General features: G+C 40.8%; 1 protein-coding gene across 1 annotated transcript in view; it reads right to left on the bottom strand.

Annotated features, from left to right (window-relative positions):
- Positions 1-16,160, bottom strand: part of SCRN1 (secernin 1) — a 64,949-nt gene that overhangs the window by 11,527 nt on the left and 37,262 nt on the right. The window contains exons 4-6 of the mRNA XM_077120800.1: positions 10,688-10,890; positions 6,792-6,986; positions 3,986-4,151 (exon numbers count right to left, since the gene is read on the bottom strand). Of these exons, the coding sequence (XP_076976915.1) occupies positions 3,986-4,151; positions 6,792-6,986; positions 10,688-10,890 (564 nt within the window). The remainder of the gene's footprint in view (positions 1-3,985; positions 4,152-6,791; positions 6,987-10,687; positions 10,891-16,160) is intronic.

Below are 16,160 nucleotides of genomic sequence, written 5' to 3'. Positions count from 1 at the left end.
CTTTAAAGGCACAGAAAGAGCAAGAGTAAGGCCACTGCTGAGATGGATCTACTAAACTCTGAGCCAGTCTAAAAAGAACTTACAATAATAGCCAGTTCTTTTCCAAGTACAAGTGTCCCTCTGGGTTTATCGATGGGTCATTCCAGCTGTGAGGTCCTTTAATCATCTAGTCAAAGCCATACCTGGCTGAGAGCAGGACCACTCGGTGAAGGGAGCTTCTATTTTAAGGAAAAGACTTTTGGAGTCAACCTTAAAGATGGAGAGGCCACCATTTTGCCTAGGGCCTCTGCTCTGTGTTTCTGTGCAGGCTGTGTCCCTCCAGGGGTTGGGAGTTGACATTTGCATAAGCTACGGTGTGAATGGGCACCCCTGGCTGATATGCAGTACAAGGATCTGCTGGCATTCATAATGTTATCCCCAGTATTAAAAAGATGCCACCTGTTGCTAACGTTTGAATTACCCAGATAATACAACAAATCCAATGTAGCTTCTCCAGCTTAGTACACTGAAAGGAGAAAAGGAGGAAACAAGGAAAACAGAAAAATACTATGTTCCTTCTATTACCCAGCTACTTGCCTAGGAAAACAGGTCAAACGACCTATTTTCCTAGAACATCTTCTTACTCTCCTGCTTGGCTTACCCATCCTATATCATACATATTTGTGTACTGTCCTAGATGTGTGTGTGCGGGGGGGGGGGGGGGGGGCTCTTTGTAGTATGCTAGTTAAACAATTCTATCTCTGAAAAAATTAAGCACTGATTTATGGTGTTTGCCAATTCAAGCTACTAATGTCACATCACTCAACAGGGGATTGGGAACAGAAGCACACAATTGGCTGTCACTCACTACAGCCATCACAGGACTCTACATTTTACACTTTGGAATTTCACAATGCTAAGGAACTAACCTCTCTACTCTCTCTCTCTCTCTGATTCTTCATATCTATGAAGCTTTAATAAGCATTGGCTGCCAACCAGGAAGTGGTTTCCAAAGTTCAGAGCCCACATACTAAATCCAATTAGCATCACTAAATGGATGACTAAGGTACTGGCTGACTCAACAGAATATTAAAATGATTGTATTTGCTGCCTCAATAAAGTTAAAGGACTTGTGCATTTTCTTCAATATCTCAAACTCTCAGATTTTCACATTTTCCTCCACTCTCAAACTTTTATAGTGCCTGCCACATAAGAGAGAGAGATGAAGAAGGAAAGGAGGGAGAGAAAAGAGAATGAGAGAGCGAGTTATGTAAAGAAAAAGAGCTATAAATAATACAGTGAACAAAGGACAGAGAAGTGTCCAAGCAGACAAAACAATAGTAAGATCATGTCCTTTGGTTTCTAACATTAACTGGGAGAGATAATACAGCCCAGCTCTTTGAACATAATCTTTTGTAAGTTCACTGCCCTGAAACTATATCCTGAAAAACATCTCTCTAATATTTTTAGCATTAGCAGAAGCCAGATTAAAATCTGCCTAATTTTACTACCTAAAAACCTAAAAATAGATCATTATGCTTCCTGCTGACAAAATATAAAAAATGTTGAGCATGCCCAATTACAGAGACACACTGAAATACTGAATAGGACAAATAACTCATGGCAGCTCTATAATCACAATAGGAAATGCAGCTCATTTAACTACAGAGGATGAAAATGACTGTCTTCTGGAAAGCCTTAATATTCTACAAGGTCTTTTCAACTAACTTAACCTTGAATACTTTTCTTTTAAGACTACTTGAAATTTTCCATTTTAAATATCCAAAGGCTATTTCCAACCTATTTCTATAATTGCATTAGGCCATATACTTCAGCCTAGGAAACGGAATTCCTTTCTATTTGTGTCCTGGAATCTCAGAGCCCTGACTTTTAAGCATGGTTAGGGCAGGTGTCTGAGACATCAGAGACCATGGGGGTATGGTTGGTCGTCTTCAGTTCAACCCACTCCTTCAAAGGCCCCTGTTCCCTGAAGAACAATATCCAAATACCTTAGCAGGGCATTCAAGGCTCTACAAATGAGGCTCTAAATATCCCCATCTACCCCTCATGGGCCAGGAGAGAATCCTCAGAAGAAGCCCCTGAGCCACAAGCAGGGCAGGCAAGCTGGGCCAGAGTTGGTATGGAGGGGAAAAGAAGGATAAGCCACAAACCCAGAGGAAAAAAACGAGTGTGGGAGATGGGACCATGGAACCAGGGGTTCAGAACCAGGAAATCAAAGCCAGAGAAAGCAGCTAGGGTCAAACAGGAACAGCATCCTGAGAAACTGTCTGGAACTCAGCCGAGTGGCTGAGGCTCACAGTTAGAGGCCAGCAAAGGACTCATTTAGTGGAGGAGAGAAAGAAACCTAACCCGCCTCCTCTGCAGAGAGAGGGTAGGAGGGCACCACTGTAACCGCTAGGCTACTTCATGCCTTTGCACGGGCTGCTATCTATGCCCAGCATGTTATCCCTGCCTTTTTGTGTCTCCTGAACTCTTACCATTCCGACAATGTCCAGCTTAAAAGATTTCTCCCCCTCTGTAAGCTTTCCCCTTCATCATCTCCTTTACGGTGGCTGTCATCTGGTACACACCTCTCTTGCTGCAATTACCAAGGTATTTGCTACACAGAAATCTCCCATGTCAGACTGAGACCTCCTGGAGGACAAAAACCAGGACCCCAGTGCACAACAAGCTCAGGATCTGACACACAGTAAGTGCTCAATAAGTCTTTTTCAAAGGAATAAATGAGTAAATGGAATATTAAGAATAGCTAATGGTGTGTTTACTAGTCAGGTGTTGTTAGAAGAATCTGTTAATATTGGTAGGAGCTAAAAAAAAAAAAAAGATGCCAAAGGTTCAGAAGAGGTGCCTGGCTTTTCTTCTGAGTCACTAGAAAATAGTTCCTAGCTACATGCCATCTTGAAACCATGAGAAGAGAGTATTTCCTCTCAGATGCAAAGGGAATGAAATATAACAGCTGCAGGTTCCCTGGTAGCCGGTTTAACACTAACATTCAGTAAAACACTTGACAAATACCAAAGAACCTACTGGAATGGACAGTCCTCTAGAGCTTTCTAGGCTGATGACCAGACTCCTCTAACATATTCCTGAGCCCACCTGAAAGATTCTAATAAAATAGGCTTCGGTCAAGGCATTTGCATTTTTCAAAAACTTCCTCAAGTGATTCTGATAATGAGCAGATTGAGAAACCACTGGATGGTTGTGTCTAAGCTACAGATGATGTGATGTGTGGTATATCTGAACATTTCTAAGGAGAGGGACTGCTGCCTACCTGGGAAATCAGAAATAGTCTCAATAAATAATAGCTAAACCTCCCATGTATTAACTTGGATTATCTCATTTAATCCTCCCCACAGTATATAAAGATAGAATCTAGAATTGTCTCCATTGTACAGACAAAGAATCTGAAGCTTGGAGAGGTTAATGAACTTACCCAGCCACTAACTGGCAGAGATGGGATTCAAAACCCTAATAGTTTATTGCAGAGGCTGTATTCTCAACCACTGCACAATACATCTCTTTGCCGAAGCACATGGACAGAAAGCAACCCCCTAAAATACAGTATCTCAAGAAGCAGCCAGTACATTTAAAGTTGCTTCCATCTACACTGTCTCTGGGTCATTTTGTCCTCTAACTCATAGGAAGTAGCTGTTTTGATAAATCTTGGGGACTCTGTATCACTCTGCCTCGCTGTGCCTCTGGTTCGTCTTTGCATCTCAATGCCTAGTTCAAGATATATATATACTCAATGAATATTTGTTTAATTTAAAACAATTTGATTCTGTGATTGTGAATACTACATGACTAAAGCCAAGAACTTCACACAGCCTAAGCTCTTTGTGCTACGCTGCCCATGTTGAGGCAGGGAAGAGAATGTGACTCTGCTATGAGAACAGAGCACAGTGCAGGAACTTGGCAAATGCTTGTGGAATGAGCTTCAGGGAAGCTCACACTTCCTGCCTTTCTAACTGCATCTCAGACAAACCTGGAAGGATCTGGGGTCCCAGTGAAGTAGTGAATGCATGGCAAGCTTCTATTCTGAGGCAGGACAGCCACTATACTGGCTGTGGTGAGGAAAGATTCAGAGTCTATACACACTCCACCGGCTTTGTCCCGTAAGATGTTAATCATAGTTTCCGCAGTGATGTTTTCTGTAAAAAGAAAAATACAGAGAGGGGGAAAAGGAGCTATAACTGTGGCAGGCTGCTAACCAAAATCCATTCACTCTTTTCTCTTTTTAGTAGTAGAACCCCTAAAATTATAGCTGGGAACATAACTGCCAAACTAAGGCTATATTTCCCAGCTTCCCCTGTGACACGTGATAAATTCTGACCAGTGGGTGTGTGCAACTTCTTCATCACATCTGTGAAAAGGCAGACGTGTCCTGCCCTCCACTTTCTCTTCTCCCTTCTGGCTTGCTTGGAGGTGATAATAAGTGGACCACAAATGGGAGCCATGTGTTAAGGCAAAGTAGCCTACCAACCCTATATTGACTATAAAATGGGAGAGAAATAAACTTCCATTTTCTTTAAATCACATTATTTTGAGGTATCTTTGTTAGGTATACCTCAACTAGTACAGTAATTCATTAGGATGATATTCCTGGGAAAGTATGCACAGCCTATTCATGCTCCAGTAACCTCGCTCTCATACAGTACTGTTGGCTTGGGTAAATAGCACATTTGGAGACTGACCTGTCTGAAACAGGTGAGGGCCTGGCTTTTCCCCTGAATCACCAGGGAATAGTTCAGACCTAGACACCACCTTGAAACCATGAGAGGAGAATAAGCATTTCCTCTCAGATGTAAAGGGAATGAAATTTAACAGTGGTAGTTTCCCTGGTAGTAGGTTCAAAAGTTAAACACCAACGTTCAGTAGAACACAAGAGAGCCTACTGGAATGGGCAGCCTGCTAGAGCTTTCCAGACTGATGATCAGACTCCCCTGACCCACCTGGGCCCACCTGAAAGATTCTAATACAGTCAGCTTGAGTCAAGGCATCTGTATTTTTCAAAAACTCGCTAAAGTGATTCTGATAATGAGCAGATTAAAAAACCACTGATAGTTGTCTCTAAGCTACTGATGATATACAAAATATAGAGGCATTTAGAATATTCAGAGTCATTTTTGGCTTTGAATTCAGGTAAATGGATAAACAAATCCCTGACCACACAAAATCTCAGGTCTACATTTTCTCCCTCTGGTTGTAATTCATTACAACACTATTCATTCAGCCTGTGTTCACAAAGATGGAATCAAAGCATCACAGCAAAAGCAGGTAACTTAGAATTCACTAGCACTCTTCACATCTTCTTTGAAAAATTTACAGTATGTCACACCTAAAAATATCAAGTCCTTGATTTCTTCAACTGTTCATGCTTCAAATATTCTCATTGTCTTGTAGATGTTTTCTTAGTTTATTGATTGGAATCATGATCCAATAGGTTGATAGTATCTTTTAAATCTCTTTTACTTTCTATCCCTTACATTTTATTTGTTGGAGAAACTGGGTCATTTTTTAAATAGTAATTCCCACAGTATGAGCTTTGCAGATAGCATCTCCATGGTGTTTTTACACATGTTCCTCAATCTTCCACATTTCCCATAAACTAAGAACTAGATCTGGAGGCCTCATAGGATTTACTTTTCTTGTTTGGTGAAATGTCTTCATATTTGGTACTTCTACAGTTTCATTAAGCTAGCTATTTTTGTTTATGGAAAACTTTTAGAAAAGGGTTAAGTTTCCATTAGAAAATAGATACTTTCTCACCTTCCTCCTCAGAATCTAAGTTTAATAGCAAAAGTCCTAAAGTGTTCCAGATTAAGGGACAGCAAACATCTCCTTAAAGAACCAGACAGTAAGTATTTTGGGTCATCTGATCTCCTCTGCAGAAGTTGCAACAGGTCAAATCTACCCTTGTAGCCCCAAAGCAGCCATAAACAATATGTAAATGTATAGGAATGGCTGTATTCCAATAAAACTTTCTTTACAAAAACAGGTGGATATGTTGGGTGGGCCACGGTGGCTCAGTAGGCAGAGTTCTCACCTGCCATGCCAGAGACCCGAGTTCGATTCCCAGTGCCTGCCCATGCAAAAAACAAACAAACAAACAGGTGGATGACCACAGGTCACAATTTGCTGATCCTGTTACAAAGGACCAAAGACTGGACTTACAAAACACATTTATCACTAGCAAATGTAAAATATGACTCGTCTGGTTTACTTGGAAGGCTTTCACTCAGGCACAAAAGTAAAAAGCTATTCAATTACCCCTACTTAAAGATGGAGCCTAGCGAAGTCAATAATTGGGTGGAAGGCAGAGGACTCATTAAAAAAAACTCAATGCAACTCAATAAATGCCCAGAGGACTATACTGGTATCCCAAGGATATTTGAAAATAACAAGATAACACCCCTACTTGCAAGTCTAAGCAGGCTACTGGGGCTGGGTGACAAGAAAATATAATGAAAAGATAAGTCAAATATACAAATACCAAGGTATAAGGAAGCCTGCGATACATATAATAAAAGGCAAGCATGACATCAGCATTTAAAGGAGAAATAAGGTCGGCAGGAACAGGGAAGTTTCATGGAAGAGGAAGCCTTGTGAAAAAATAAAGACAAGTTGCTTTCTTGCCTGGTATGACTTTTAACACGACTTTGATCTTTACACATAAGGTCTATTCTTTACTCCTTGGCTTCCATCACCCTCCTAAATTCACTCAAGTTCTCTGAAATAGCTGGAAGTCGCAGGATATGACAGGGAGACTTGTCAGGGATATACTAACTCACCTTCTTGCTTTTCTAAGCTTTCTATGACAGCACAGCAGTCTTGATGGTCATCAGGAGGAGAAAACACTTCAGAAAAATTAAACTCGTCCTCTTCTGTCCACCAACCCTGGTTCTGAGCATAACTCCTGAGCTCAGGATGCTCCGCGTCAATCTTGGTGGTGAGAGAAAGCCGATTGCAAACACATTTCACTCCCTCTATAGAGAGAGCAAAGCCCAGTAGTCAGAAATACACTTATAAAAATTACTCTAGAAATGGAAATTTATAGGGACACCCTCCCCCTCAACTCTGACTTTGACCACAGGGAGAACAGATTCAATTTTTGAAGAGAGAAGCAGACAATCCCTGGTCCTCTTTCTAGGAGATCTCCCAGAAGGTCTGACCATTTGTGACCAGGCATCATTGTGTTTTAAATGAGCAACAATCACTTTACTGATCTGAAATTCACTATTAAAAGGAGCCATGTGAGGCCCTGCATTCTGGCTAAATGAACCCTAACCATTTTATTACTTACAAGAAAAGCGAAAGATTCTTTGAAGGAGGCACTGTGATACTAAAAAGATATGAGTGTTGAAACTATAGAGTTTCCTTCCCCCTAATTTGATTCCATTTCACCTGGAGAAACATTTTATACCATCTCTTCCACCATCCCCTGTCCTCTGCCCAAATATGTACAGTTTTTAAAAATATAAATATGATACTTCTTCATTCAACTTTTTTCAGGTGCCAACATTTAGAAAAAGATAGTGGGACTGATAATCAATCACTTTAAAATAATGAATGTACCCTCAAATGTGTGTACATGTATGTGTGTGAAATCTATGGGAATTCTTTTTTTCTCATAAAAACTAAAGTGTAGCTAAATAAATTAGACTCAAAAATGCCTGTGTTGTGAGTACATGCCACCTTGACAAATGAAGGTTAGGCCAGAAATTGTCCTGTCATCTAGCAGGCTTACTGCATCTTTTTCAAAGCCTGAACTGAAAATACAGAGAGGATGAAACAGCCAACTAACTTTAAGACACTATTTAGAATACATACACTAAAAAGTTATCAGTGACACTCAAAGGGCCATTCATATTCGCTGCTTTCAGGGAGTATGCTGAACATCCAAATTCTTGAAGAATGAAGTGGAAAGAGGGAAAGCTAAAACAACAAATTGCAATGAAGCCATTACTGCCTGAAAACCTGGTCCTCGAGGCAGGGATCAGTGCTGAACTGAGTTCTTCCCATATGTTTCACTTCATTGATTTATACTTCCAAATAATCATTTCTGACTGATGGGCATTTGTCCTTTGCCCTTTATCCTTTCAGCGACATTATTCAAAACGAGTTTTCAAATAGTTGTAGCCTAAACAAATTGATTTTGATATTATTCATTCTAAGCTATTAAAAAGCATCTTGTAAACAACTCCATAGATTTTTTTTTCTAAAAGGCTAATTTATAATAGACATTTGCTTTCAAGTATTTCAGCATTTGGGAAACAAGGTTTGTCAATTCCTAGTGCAATAACCCTGCTGCTATTGAAATGCTAGTGATCAATGAAAGGGAGGGGTAAGGGGAATGGTATGCATGAATTTTTTTCTTGTTGTCTTTTTATTTCTTTTTCTGAATCGATGCAAATGTTCTAAGAAATGATCATGATGATGAATATGCAACTATGTGATGATATTGTGAATTACTGGTTATATATATAGAACAGAATGATCAAATGTTAAGAATGTTTGTGTTTGTTGTTGTACTTATTTAAAAAATTTTAAAATTAATAAAAAAAGAAAAAGAAATAACCCTGCTGCTGGGATCAGAAGACTTGAAATCAGCGAGTCCAAGGAGTAACTGTCTTTTCTTTTTTTTTTACTGTCTCTTCTTTTAACTTAAATATTTAGCGAAACACAATGATTTTGAGGACATGGTTTTTTTAAAGCTATAGTTTGAAAGGAAACACAGCATTAGAAATGGCATTAACAAAAAGTTCTACATAAAAGCAATACAACTGCTTTCAATCATAGAGCCCTTTGCCCTCTTGATGGAACCATTTAATGGTAAGACTTCATTTGAGGAAGGTATTCTATCATAGAGTTTTAAGATCCTGTTTGTTTATATACAAACTCTAAGAATTGGACAAACAGACATGTGCCCTTGTGGGTATATGCAGGGTGCACGTGGGTTGCAGAAACTCTGAGATTGTCAACCGGGCCACCTTAGCCCATTCTGTCCCATTGTAAGACAGGTACAGCCTTTGTACAGCTTGACCAGGAAATGACAGGCAGAGTTTGCTGCTTCCACCAGGCAGCCTTATATAGGGTACAACGCACTCACTGGTCACTGCAACCCTGATCACTGGCTTGACTTTGGCCACAGAAAACAGCAGACTTGATTCACAACTGATACAGTCAGTACATCTTCTGCTTCTAACTCAGGTCAGTGCTGGTCCAATCACCCCTGAGGCAGGAAACACAAAGAGGTTTTGTCTGTAACTCCACTTCTGATGAACTGGAGGAGACTTCCTGGTAAATTCAGCTGAGAAAAATTTGGAGGCAAGGTATAGGTCCAACCAAAAAAGAGTGCCATGATTAACTTGCCATGTCAGTCAGGGCTCAGTAGGGGCAGCACCCATGCCGTGTATATGTCATCCAATCCTAAGGAGCTTAGCAAGGGTTTCCATGGCCAATTCTCCCAGAGAGCTACTCAGTCCTTTTGGAAGCCTTTTAACCCATTCTGGGATGCCACCCAGTCCAGAATGCAAGGGTACTGAGGCAATGATAAAACACCACCACCCCAGTATCTCAGAGCAGCTAGAAGTAAAATTCTAAAATTGTGGAATTGTAACCCATTCCAAACTTTAAAATCTGGCCCATAACTAATTGTTGTGCTGTGCTTTGAAATTCATTGCTTTTTTGTATATATGTTATTTTTCACACACACACACAAAAGTCAACTGTGATGATAAAAAAAATATTTATTCCTTTTAGCCTCCAATGTTCTGAAGCAGCTAGAAGGAAAAATCTGAGACAATGGTATGGTAGCCCATGACAATTCTGGGATCTGTCCTGTAACTACTTGTTAAAGAGTGCTTTGAAAACTATTGCTTTTTTCTTTCTTTGCTTTGTATGTATGTTACACAATTTAAAAAGTTAAAAAAAAATTCAATGTGTATATATTAGGTATAACTAATTCAATTTATATTCAATAATGGAAAGAACCATCAATAAATTTCTTGCTTTCTATTTGCTGGAAAATAAAAAAAATCAAAACATCACCACCCCCAATATTTCCTTCCCCAAAACTGTCTTAGAAGCAAGATGCTGCTGAGGTGACAGGGCAGAAATTTCATGGTTTCTGCATTCTCCAGGGTGGATCATCTAGTCTTTTGCTCTTCTGGGAACATCATCTCACAGGAAAATGGCCTTGTTGGCCCAGAGTGGCATTCAGCTATTCTCGCACAGATCCAAATCCCTATTTTATAGGAACATCCCAAGCATAAAGAGCTGCAGGGTTGGGGGTACCAAAGAGGAGCTCCCTGTTGAGGTGATTCATTGACCTATTGTGAGTGGAGCATCACTATTCCCTTGCCCAATTAATAGAGTAGCAATTTGGTTCATGAAACTGCTGATAGTTAAAACTGAGTCCTGCTCAGAAAACAAACAGAAAATAGAAAATATTGAGTGTGCTTCCCAAGTGTCAACATCACTTGACTCTAGATTCAAGAGGCTCCATATTCTTATTTGGAAGCAGAAGCCCAGAAATGAGAAGCACATGTAGTCATGACGATCTCACACAGAGATTTTCTACACAAGTAGTAGCAGGATTCCTCCAGGTATGATTCTATAAATCCAGGTAAGATCCACCTCCAGCCTTTCCCTGCCTTCAAAACTTTTCACCATATATGCCACTCACCTGTGATTTTCTCCGCAGCCCAGTACTTCCCTACGGTCTCAAGCACCCAGGCTTCTTCACAATCCACAATCAGATATGTACTTTGGAAGCTATGACAGGAGTTTGCATCTTCATAATAATTTCCACCTTGTCCATGTTCTTCCAACAAGGAGACGATGACATCTAAAGCTTCTTTAGCAGTTGTCCCTCTTTCTAACCCAAGCCTGAAGAAAGGAAACCAGAAGTATACCTCAGTCACCTCAAAACACAAGATTATTACCATAGCAAACAAAGACTACAACAAGGCGGAGTTATGAAGCATGCCAACATGTGCGAATACACTAAGCAGGCTAAATACAAAAAACCAGAAAGATTAGCAGCACTTTGAGAATATATCATTCACAAATTAGTTTAAAAGTTGCAAGGCCTTGGACATCCCCCTTCCACACAGGCAAAAGTCAGGAATCCAGGGCTCTTGAAAGGAATCTCAGCCATCCCTGGCCAGCTCAGATCTTGCCCTTAGTAAGATTCCTTTCTATGGGCTGGCTTGTCCTTCCTCTTACCTCTAGGCTAGGCAAGAGAAAATCTCCACCTAATCCAGCCTTGATCTCTATTATTCTACACTAGGTATTTTGGCTGGTAATAAAAAGTGTTCAGTTATCAGCCATTGCCCTTGAGGCATATAATTTGTTTAGAAATCTCATTAGGAATGGGTGCATGGTTAGGAAATGATCAATCCTGGTTCTAATGTACACATATATAACACATGAGATATAATCCAAAATGAGACACCCATCTCCCTACCCATCCCCCCCAACCCTTCCAATTAATACATCCTTTAAAGGGCACAGATACTATCCTCTGTGCTCTGTGAGGCCTTAGCAGGTTATATAATATACTTGAACTTCAGTTTTATATCACCTATAAAATAAGTAGCTACATTATCAGGTTGCTATAAGGATGGGTTTTATGAGGTAATGAACATGAAAATATATGCTAGTGCCATGACCAACTAAGTGGTCAGTAAATTTTGGAAATAGTGTACTGTGACAGGGAAACATGATTCAGTGCTGAAGGGACTTAGCTTGTGCTTCTGGTTCTGCAGCTCACTGGCAGTATCATCTTAAGTAATGTAATCTTTCTAAACCTTGATTTCCTCATCCGTAAAGTGGAAACCACACAAATCTCCCTTTCAGGCTGATAGGAAAGAGTCTGGCACCTGATATATTCTCAACAAATATCCATTTATTCATCTGTTCATTCACAATTAGAATTTTGGTGCCAGGAACACAAGCAATGGAGGCAATGGTGCCTGCTAAGATGGTGGTATGGGTCAATTCTTGTCAAATTTTCAATTTGAGAAGAAACAGCTATTACAATTCACCCGATTTTGATGCTTCCTGATGGGACATTTCAGCATGCCCCCAAGGAGAAAAAATGATAATACAACTACATGCTGCAGCCTTATTCTGGTAACAGTCTTATTTCCATAGTCAGACAATTATATTTTAATTCATTTGACATTTCTCAATTTCAGCTTATTTAGGAAAGCTTAGTTGTAAGGCAATGATTTATGATACTGAGCCCTAAGAACTTAGGAGAGTGATAAAAATAATAAGCCCATTAGAAGTCTGAATTAAGCAGGCTTTTCTGTTGGTCAATGTTTTCTTCTCCAAAGAAGAGAACAAGAGCAAGCCCTCATCTTATCTTGAGAAGTACAAAGCAAATAAGCCAAGAGTACCCCTCATCACCCAGAACTGTGCACACCAGAAGGACCTCCTTTATCTTTTCCACAGGCCCCCTGATGGCCCTGGTCCATGGTCACACTGCCTCATCCTTGCATTAAAAGCAGAACCCTCTTCCAAGGGTTTTTGCAGGACCCCACTCTGCCCAGACCAGGATCTGCTAGGAGCATGTGAACACCTAGCCATGGCCTTAGCCTCCTATTTGGAAGCTGTCACTCTCCTTTGCAGTTCCTCACCAGCTCTTCTTGCCCTTGCCTTCCCTGATGCACTACTGTTTGCACTTCATGCTGAGACTCCCAGTGCTTGCACTTACCCTCACACTGACTTTGCTAACCCTATGGCCACAGATTCTGCAGCAGGACCCTCCACCACTCATCCACAGAGAAGATTATTATTTCATCCTTCTCCTTTTCATGTCATGGCCATGGGTAAAAGATACTCCTTCATCCCCCCTGCCAGGGCATGGTGACAGGACAATGCCTGCTCCACAGCACAAGAGCCATGAATGACATCTATGGCTTGAACTCTCCATCTGGGACTGAGAGGTTCAGAGACTCTCACACCACTGGGTGCAGAGAAGATGCCAGAGAAACTAAGGGTATGGGCATCTGGGACCATGGTTCACACAATGTCAAGTGGCCTCTTTTAAAGCTTTGACAACTGTCTCTTCTCAATGGGCAGATTCACATGATTCAAAATGACTAAGTACTTTCTGGCCCCCATTCCTAATTTCACTTTGGCTGCTCCACCTCAAGATGGTCATGACCAGTGCAGAGAAAGGGATGAAATTATATAGTCCAAGGAATACTTACAGGTATACACAATATACATGCTTATTCAAATCCTTCTAAAGACAGTGCTTCTGTCTAGGTTGGTCTGGATTCCAAAGTCAAAGTCTCCTGAATTCAAATCCTGGTTTTATGGAAAAGCCTTGGGGAAATCCCCATCTGGGGCTGAAGATCTCCTCACAGATATTTCAAGCTCACTCTGCCCTTTCCTGACAGGTTAACACATCTCACTAAAGAAGCAGGTAACATCTGCACTTTCTCTGCTTACGGGCCCTGAGTTTAGGAACTCTGTTATCTATGCCTCCCTAGAATAGGGAGACCCTGTCCCTTTGTATTCTACATAAGGTAAAAAGGAAATTATAACTAGATTTGCCATGGATCTATAACCACTGCCCTGGGGAAAGTAATGGAATAGCAAAACCCTTCCAAGAATGGGCCTGGTGGTCTTATAAAGAGGGTCTTAGTTTCAAATAATCTTCCATCTTCCCCACAATCAACAAGTCTCAAGGTCTTCTGGGGCTCAGGAACTTTGGGGCACGTGAAGATTCTCAGTCTACAGCCAGGGAGCTTGGAGCAGGAGTCTTCATATAGTGATGTTAAGAGCCACAATGATTTGGGGAAGGATGTGTAAAATCTTTTTACTAATCTCCATTTCTTGGTGTCCTGAGGTTTCTGTCTCCTGGAGAAGAGCAGTAAAGTGTGATCTAATATAGAAAGCAGTGCTCTGCCACCTTCCAGTTCTGAGGTTTGGGAAATTTACTTAACACTCCTGAATTTCCTCAGCTACCAAATGGAAGAAAACAGACCTACTTCATATGATTTTTATGAGGACAAAATGAACAATATATGCTATGAACTTCTTATGATATGGGCACTTTCATCCCACACACATGGATTGGGCCTCCATTCAAGTCCCCAGTGAGTCCTCACATTGCCAACGTCTAAAGACAACCCTCAGACCCCTCCACATGTCCATGCTGGCCTCTTTTCAAGGATGTTTGTGTGCTTTGTTTTGACATGCTGAGGGTCTGATGGTATGTGCCCAGAATTATGAGATGTTCTGATATATGGGGACTGACTGGGTTTTAGTGCCAATGTCAATTAAGAACAAATGGGGGCGGGCCGCGGTGGCTCAGCGGGCAAAGTGCTTGCCTGCTATGCCGGAGGACCTCGGTTCGATTCCCGGCCCCAGCCCATGTAACAAAAACGGAGAAACAGAATACAATAAAAACAAGAAAATGTTTAAAGATGTTTCCCTTTCTTCCTTCCTTCCTTCCTTCTCTCTGTCTTTCCTTTAAAAAAAAAAAAAAAAAAAAAAAAAAAGAACAAATGGGAACAGCAAGAGTCAGACTGCAGAAGAAGAGAAGGAAGCAGTTTTACAAGAAGAAGAAGGGGCATGAAACACAGAAAGAATGTGGTGGCATGTTGGGGCCAGCTAGCTCCAGCCTAGAGAGCAGACTGCTAATGTTTTAGAGCCATTTGTTTAACCATTGGTAGCTGGAAATCAATGGGGATATTTATACTATGGAAATTGGAAAAGGCTACAAATCAAGGCTGGCCTCCTACCAATCCAGTTAATAAACATTTACCAGTACTGGGTAATGGGTTCCAAAGCTTTCTAGTTCTCATCCATGTTGAGGCCCAGATGCATTATCAGGACAGACACTTTGGATTGTAAGTGACGCCTCTATATCCTGAAAATAAATTCCCATTTTTTTTATCCTAGCTCCAGCCAGCCTACTTGTTACTTGCAACCAACTTCACAAAATGTGTAAAAATGTGTATTTGTGGTTATGTGCATTTTCTTAGGGAAGAAAAGATATTTGTCAGATTCTCACAGAGATCAGTGGATGAAAAAGACAGATAAAGTTTGGCTTTTAGCCAACATCATTGAAAAATGCATCATAGATCAGTATTGCCTAATGCTTGCATTCCAACAGTAAGCCTCTAAGAAACACATGCAAATTATACTTTTACCTTAAAGTATAAGCCTATTAAATTGCTGTCGTTCATTATGTCTTCTTAGGATGAGTTTAGATTTGACATGCAGCTGTAAAGCACAAAGGATCAGAACCCATCTAGGGGCAACATCCTTATTCTTGATGAATAATCGACCACAGGTCTAATGAGAACTTGAAATAGAGGGTAAAATGTGAATAACCTATTCTCACGGAGCCATCCAGGAAAGAACTGGCCTCCTAAGCACGGAGGCAGGCAAGGACAAAGGAAGGAATGGTACCTCATGGTTATACCTAGGAAAATGCTAAAGCCTAAAGTGAGAGAGCACAGCCAGCTGTTAAAATATTTCCTCTAGAGCAATGATTCTCAGCCTTTATCATGCATCAGAATCCCATGGAGGGCTTGTTAAAATGCAGATTCTGGGCCCCACCTAATTCAGAAGGTCTGGGGTAGCACTCAAGAAGTTACATTTCTAACAACTTCCCAAGTGATACTGGTCCATGGACCACACTTCGAGAACCACTGCTCTGGAATCTTGCCACTCAAACCGAAACCTTCTTAGAAATTAATATGAAAGGTCTCTTCGCTCCCCCATCATTTTGAGAATTGGCTGAGATAAAATGGCCCCTCAGCATCTGACCACGTTTAGCTGAATTGATCATATCCTGCTTCCACCAGACCCTGAACACATGGTACCCCATCAAGGCACATTCAAGGTGGCACCACCACCAAGGTGAAGAGCAACCTGTGACAAGGTGCTTTAACACTCTTTTTTTATTGCAACAGCTGGACGCAACTAGCCACAAAAGGAGTTACAATTAAATGATTAAAAATTAAATCCTCACTCTGTCATCTACACCCAACATTGGTTATTAACCAAGACGTTGCTTTACAACATTAATTAAATGCCAAGTATATCTTCTATGTCCACATTCCCCAGTCCTATCCATCCAGGTCAAGAGCAGCAATTCCTGAAAGCATTCCCAAATGGGCCGGGCTGGT

The sequence above is a fragment of the Tamandua tetradactyla genome, chromosome 1 (genome assembly GCF_023851605.1).
Source record: "Tamandua tetradactyla isolate mTamTet1 chromosome 1, mTamTet1.pri, whole genome shotgun sequence".
Classification (NCBI taxonomy): Eukaryota; Metazoa; Chordata; class Mammalia; order Pilosa; family Myrmecophagidae; genus Tamandua; species Tamandua tetradactyla.
Note: the sequence above shows the minus strand (reverse complement) of the source record. Positions and strands in the feature narration are given on the sequence as shown.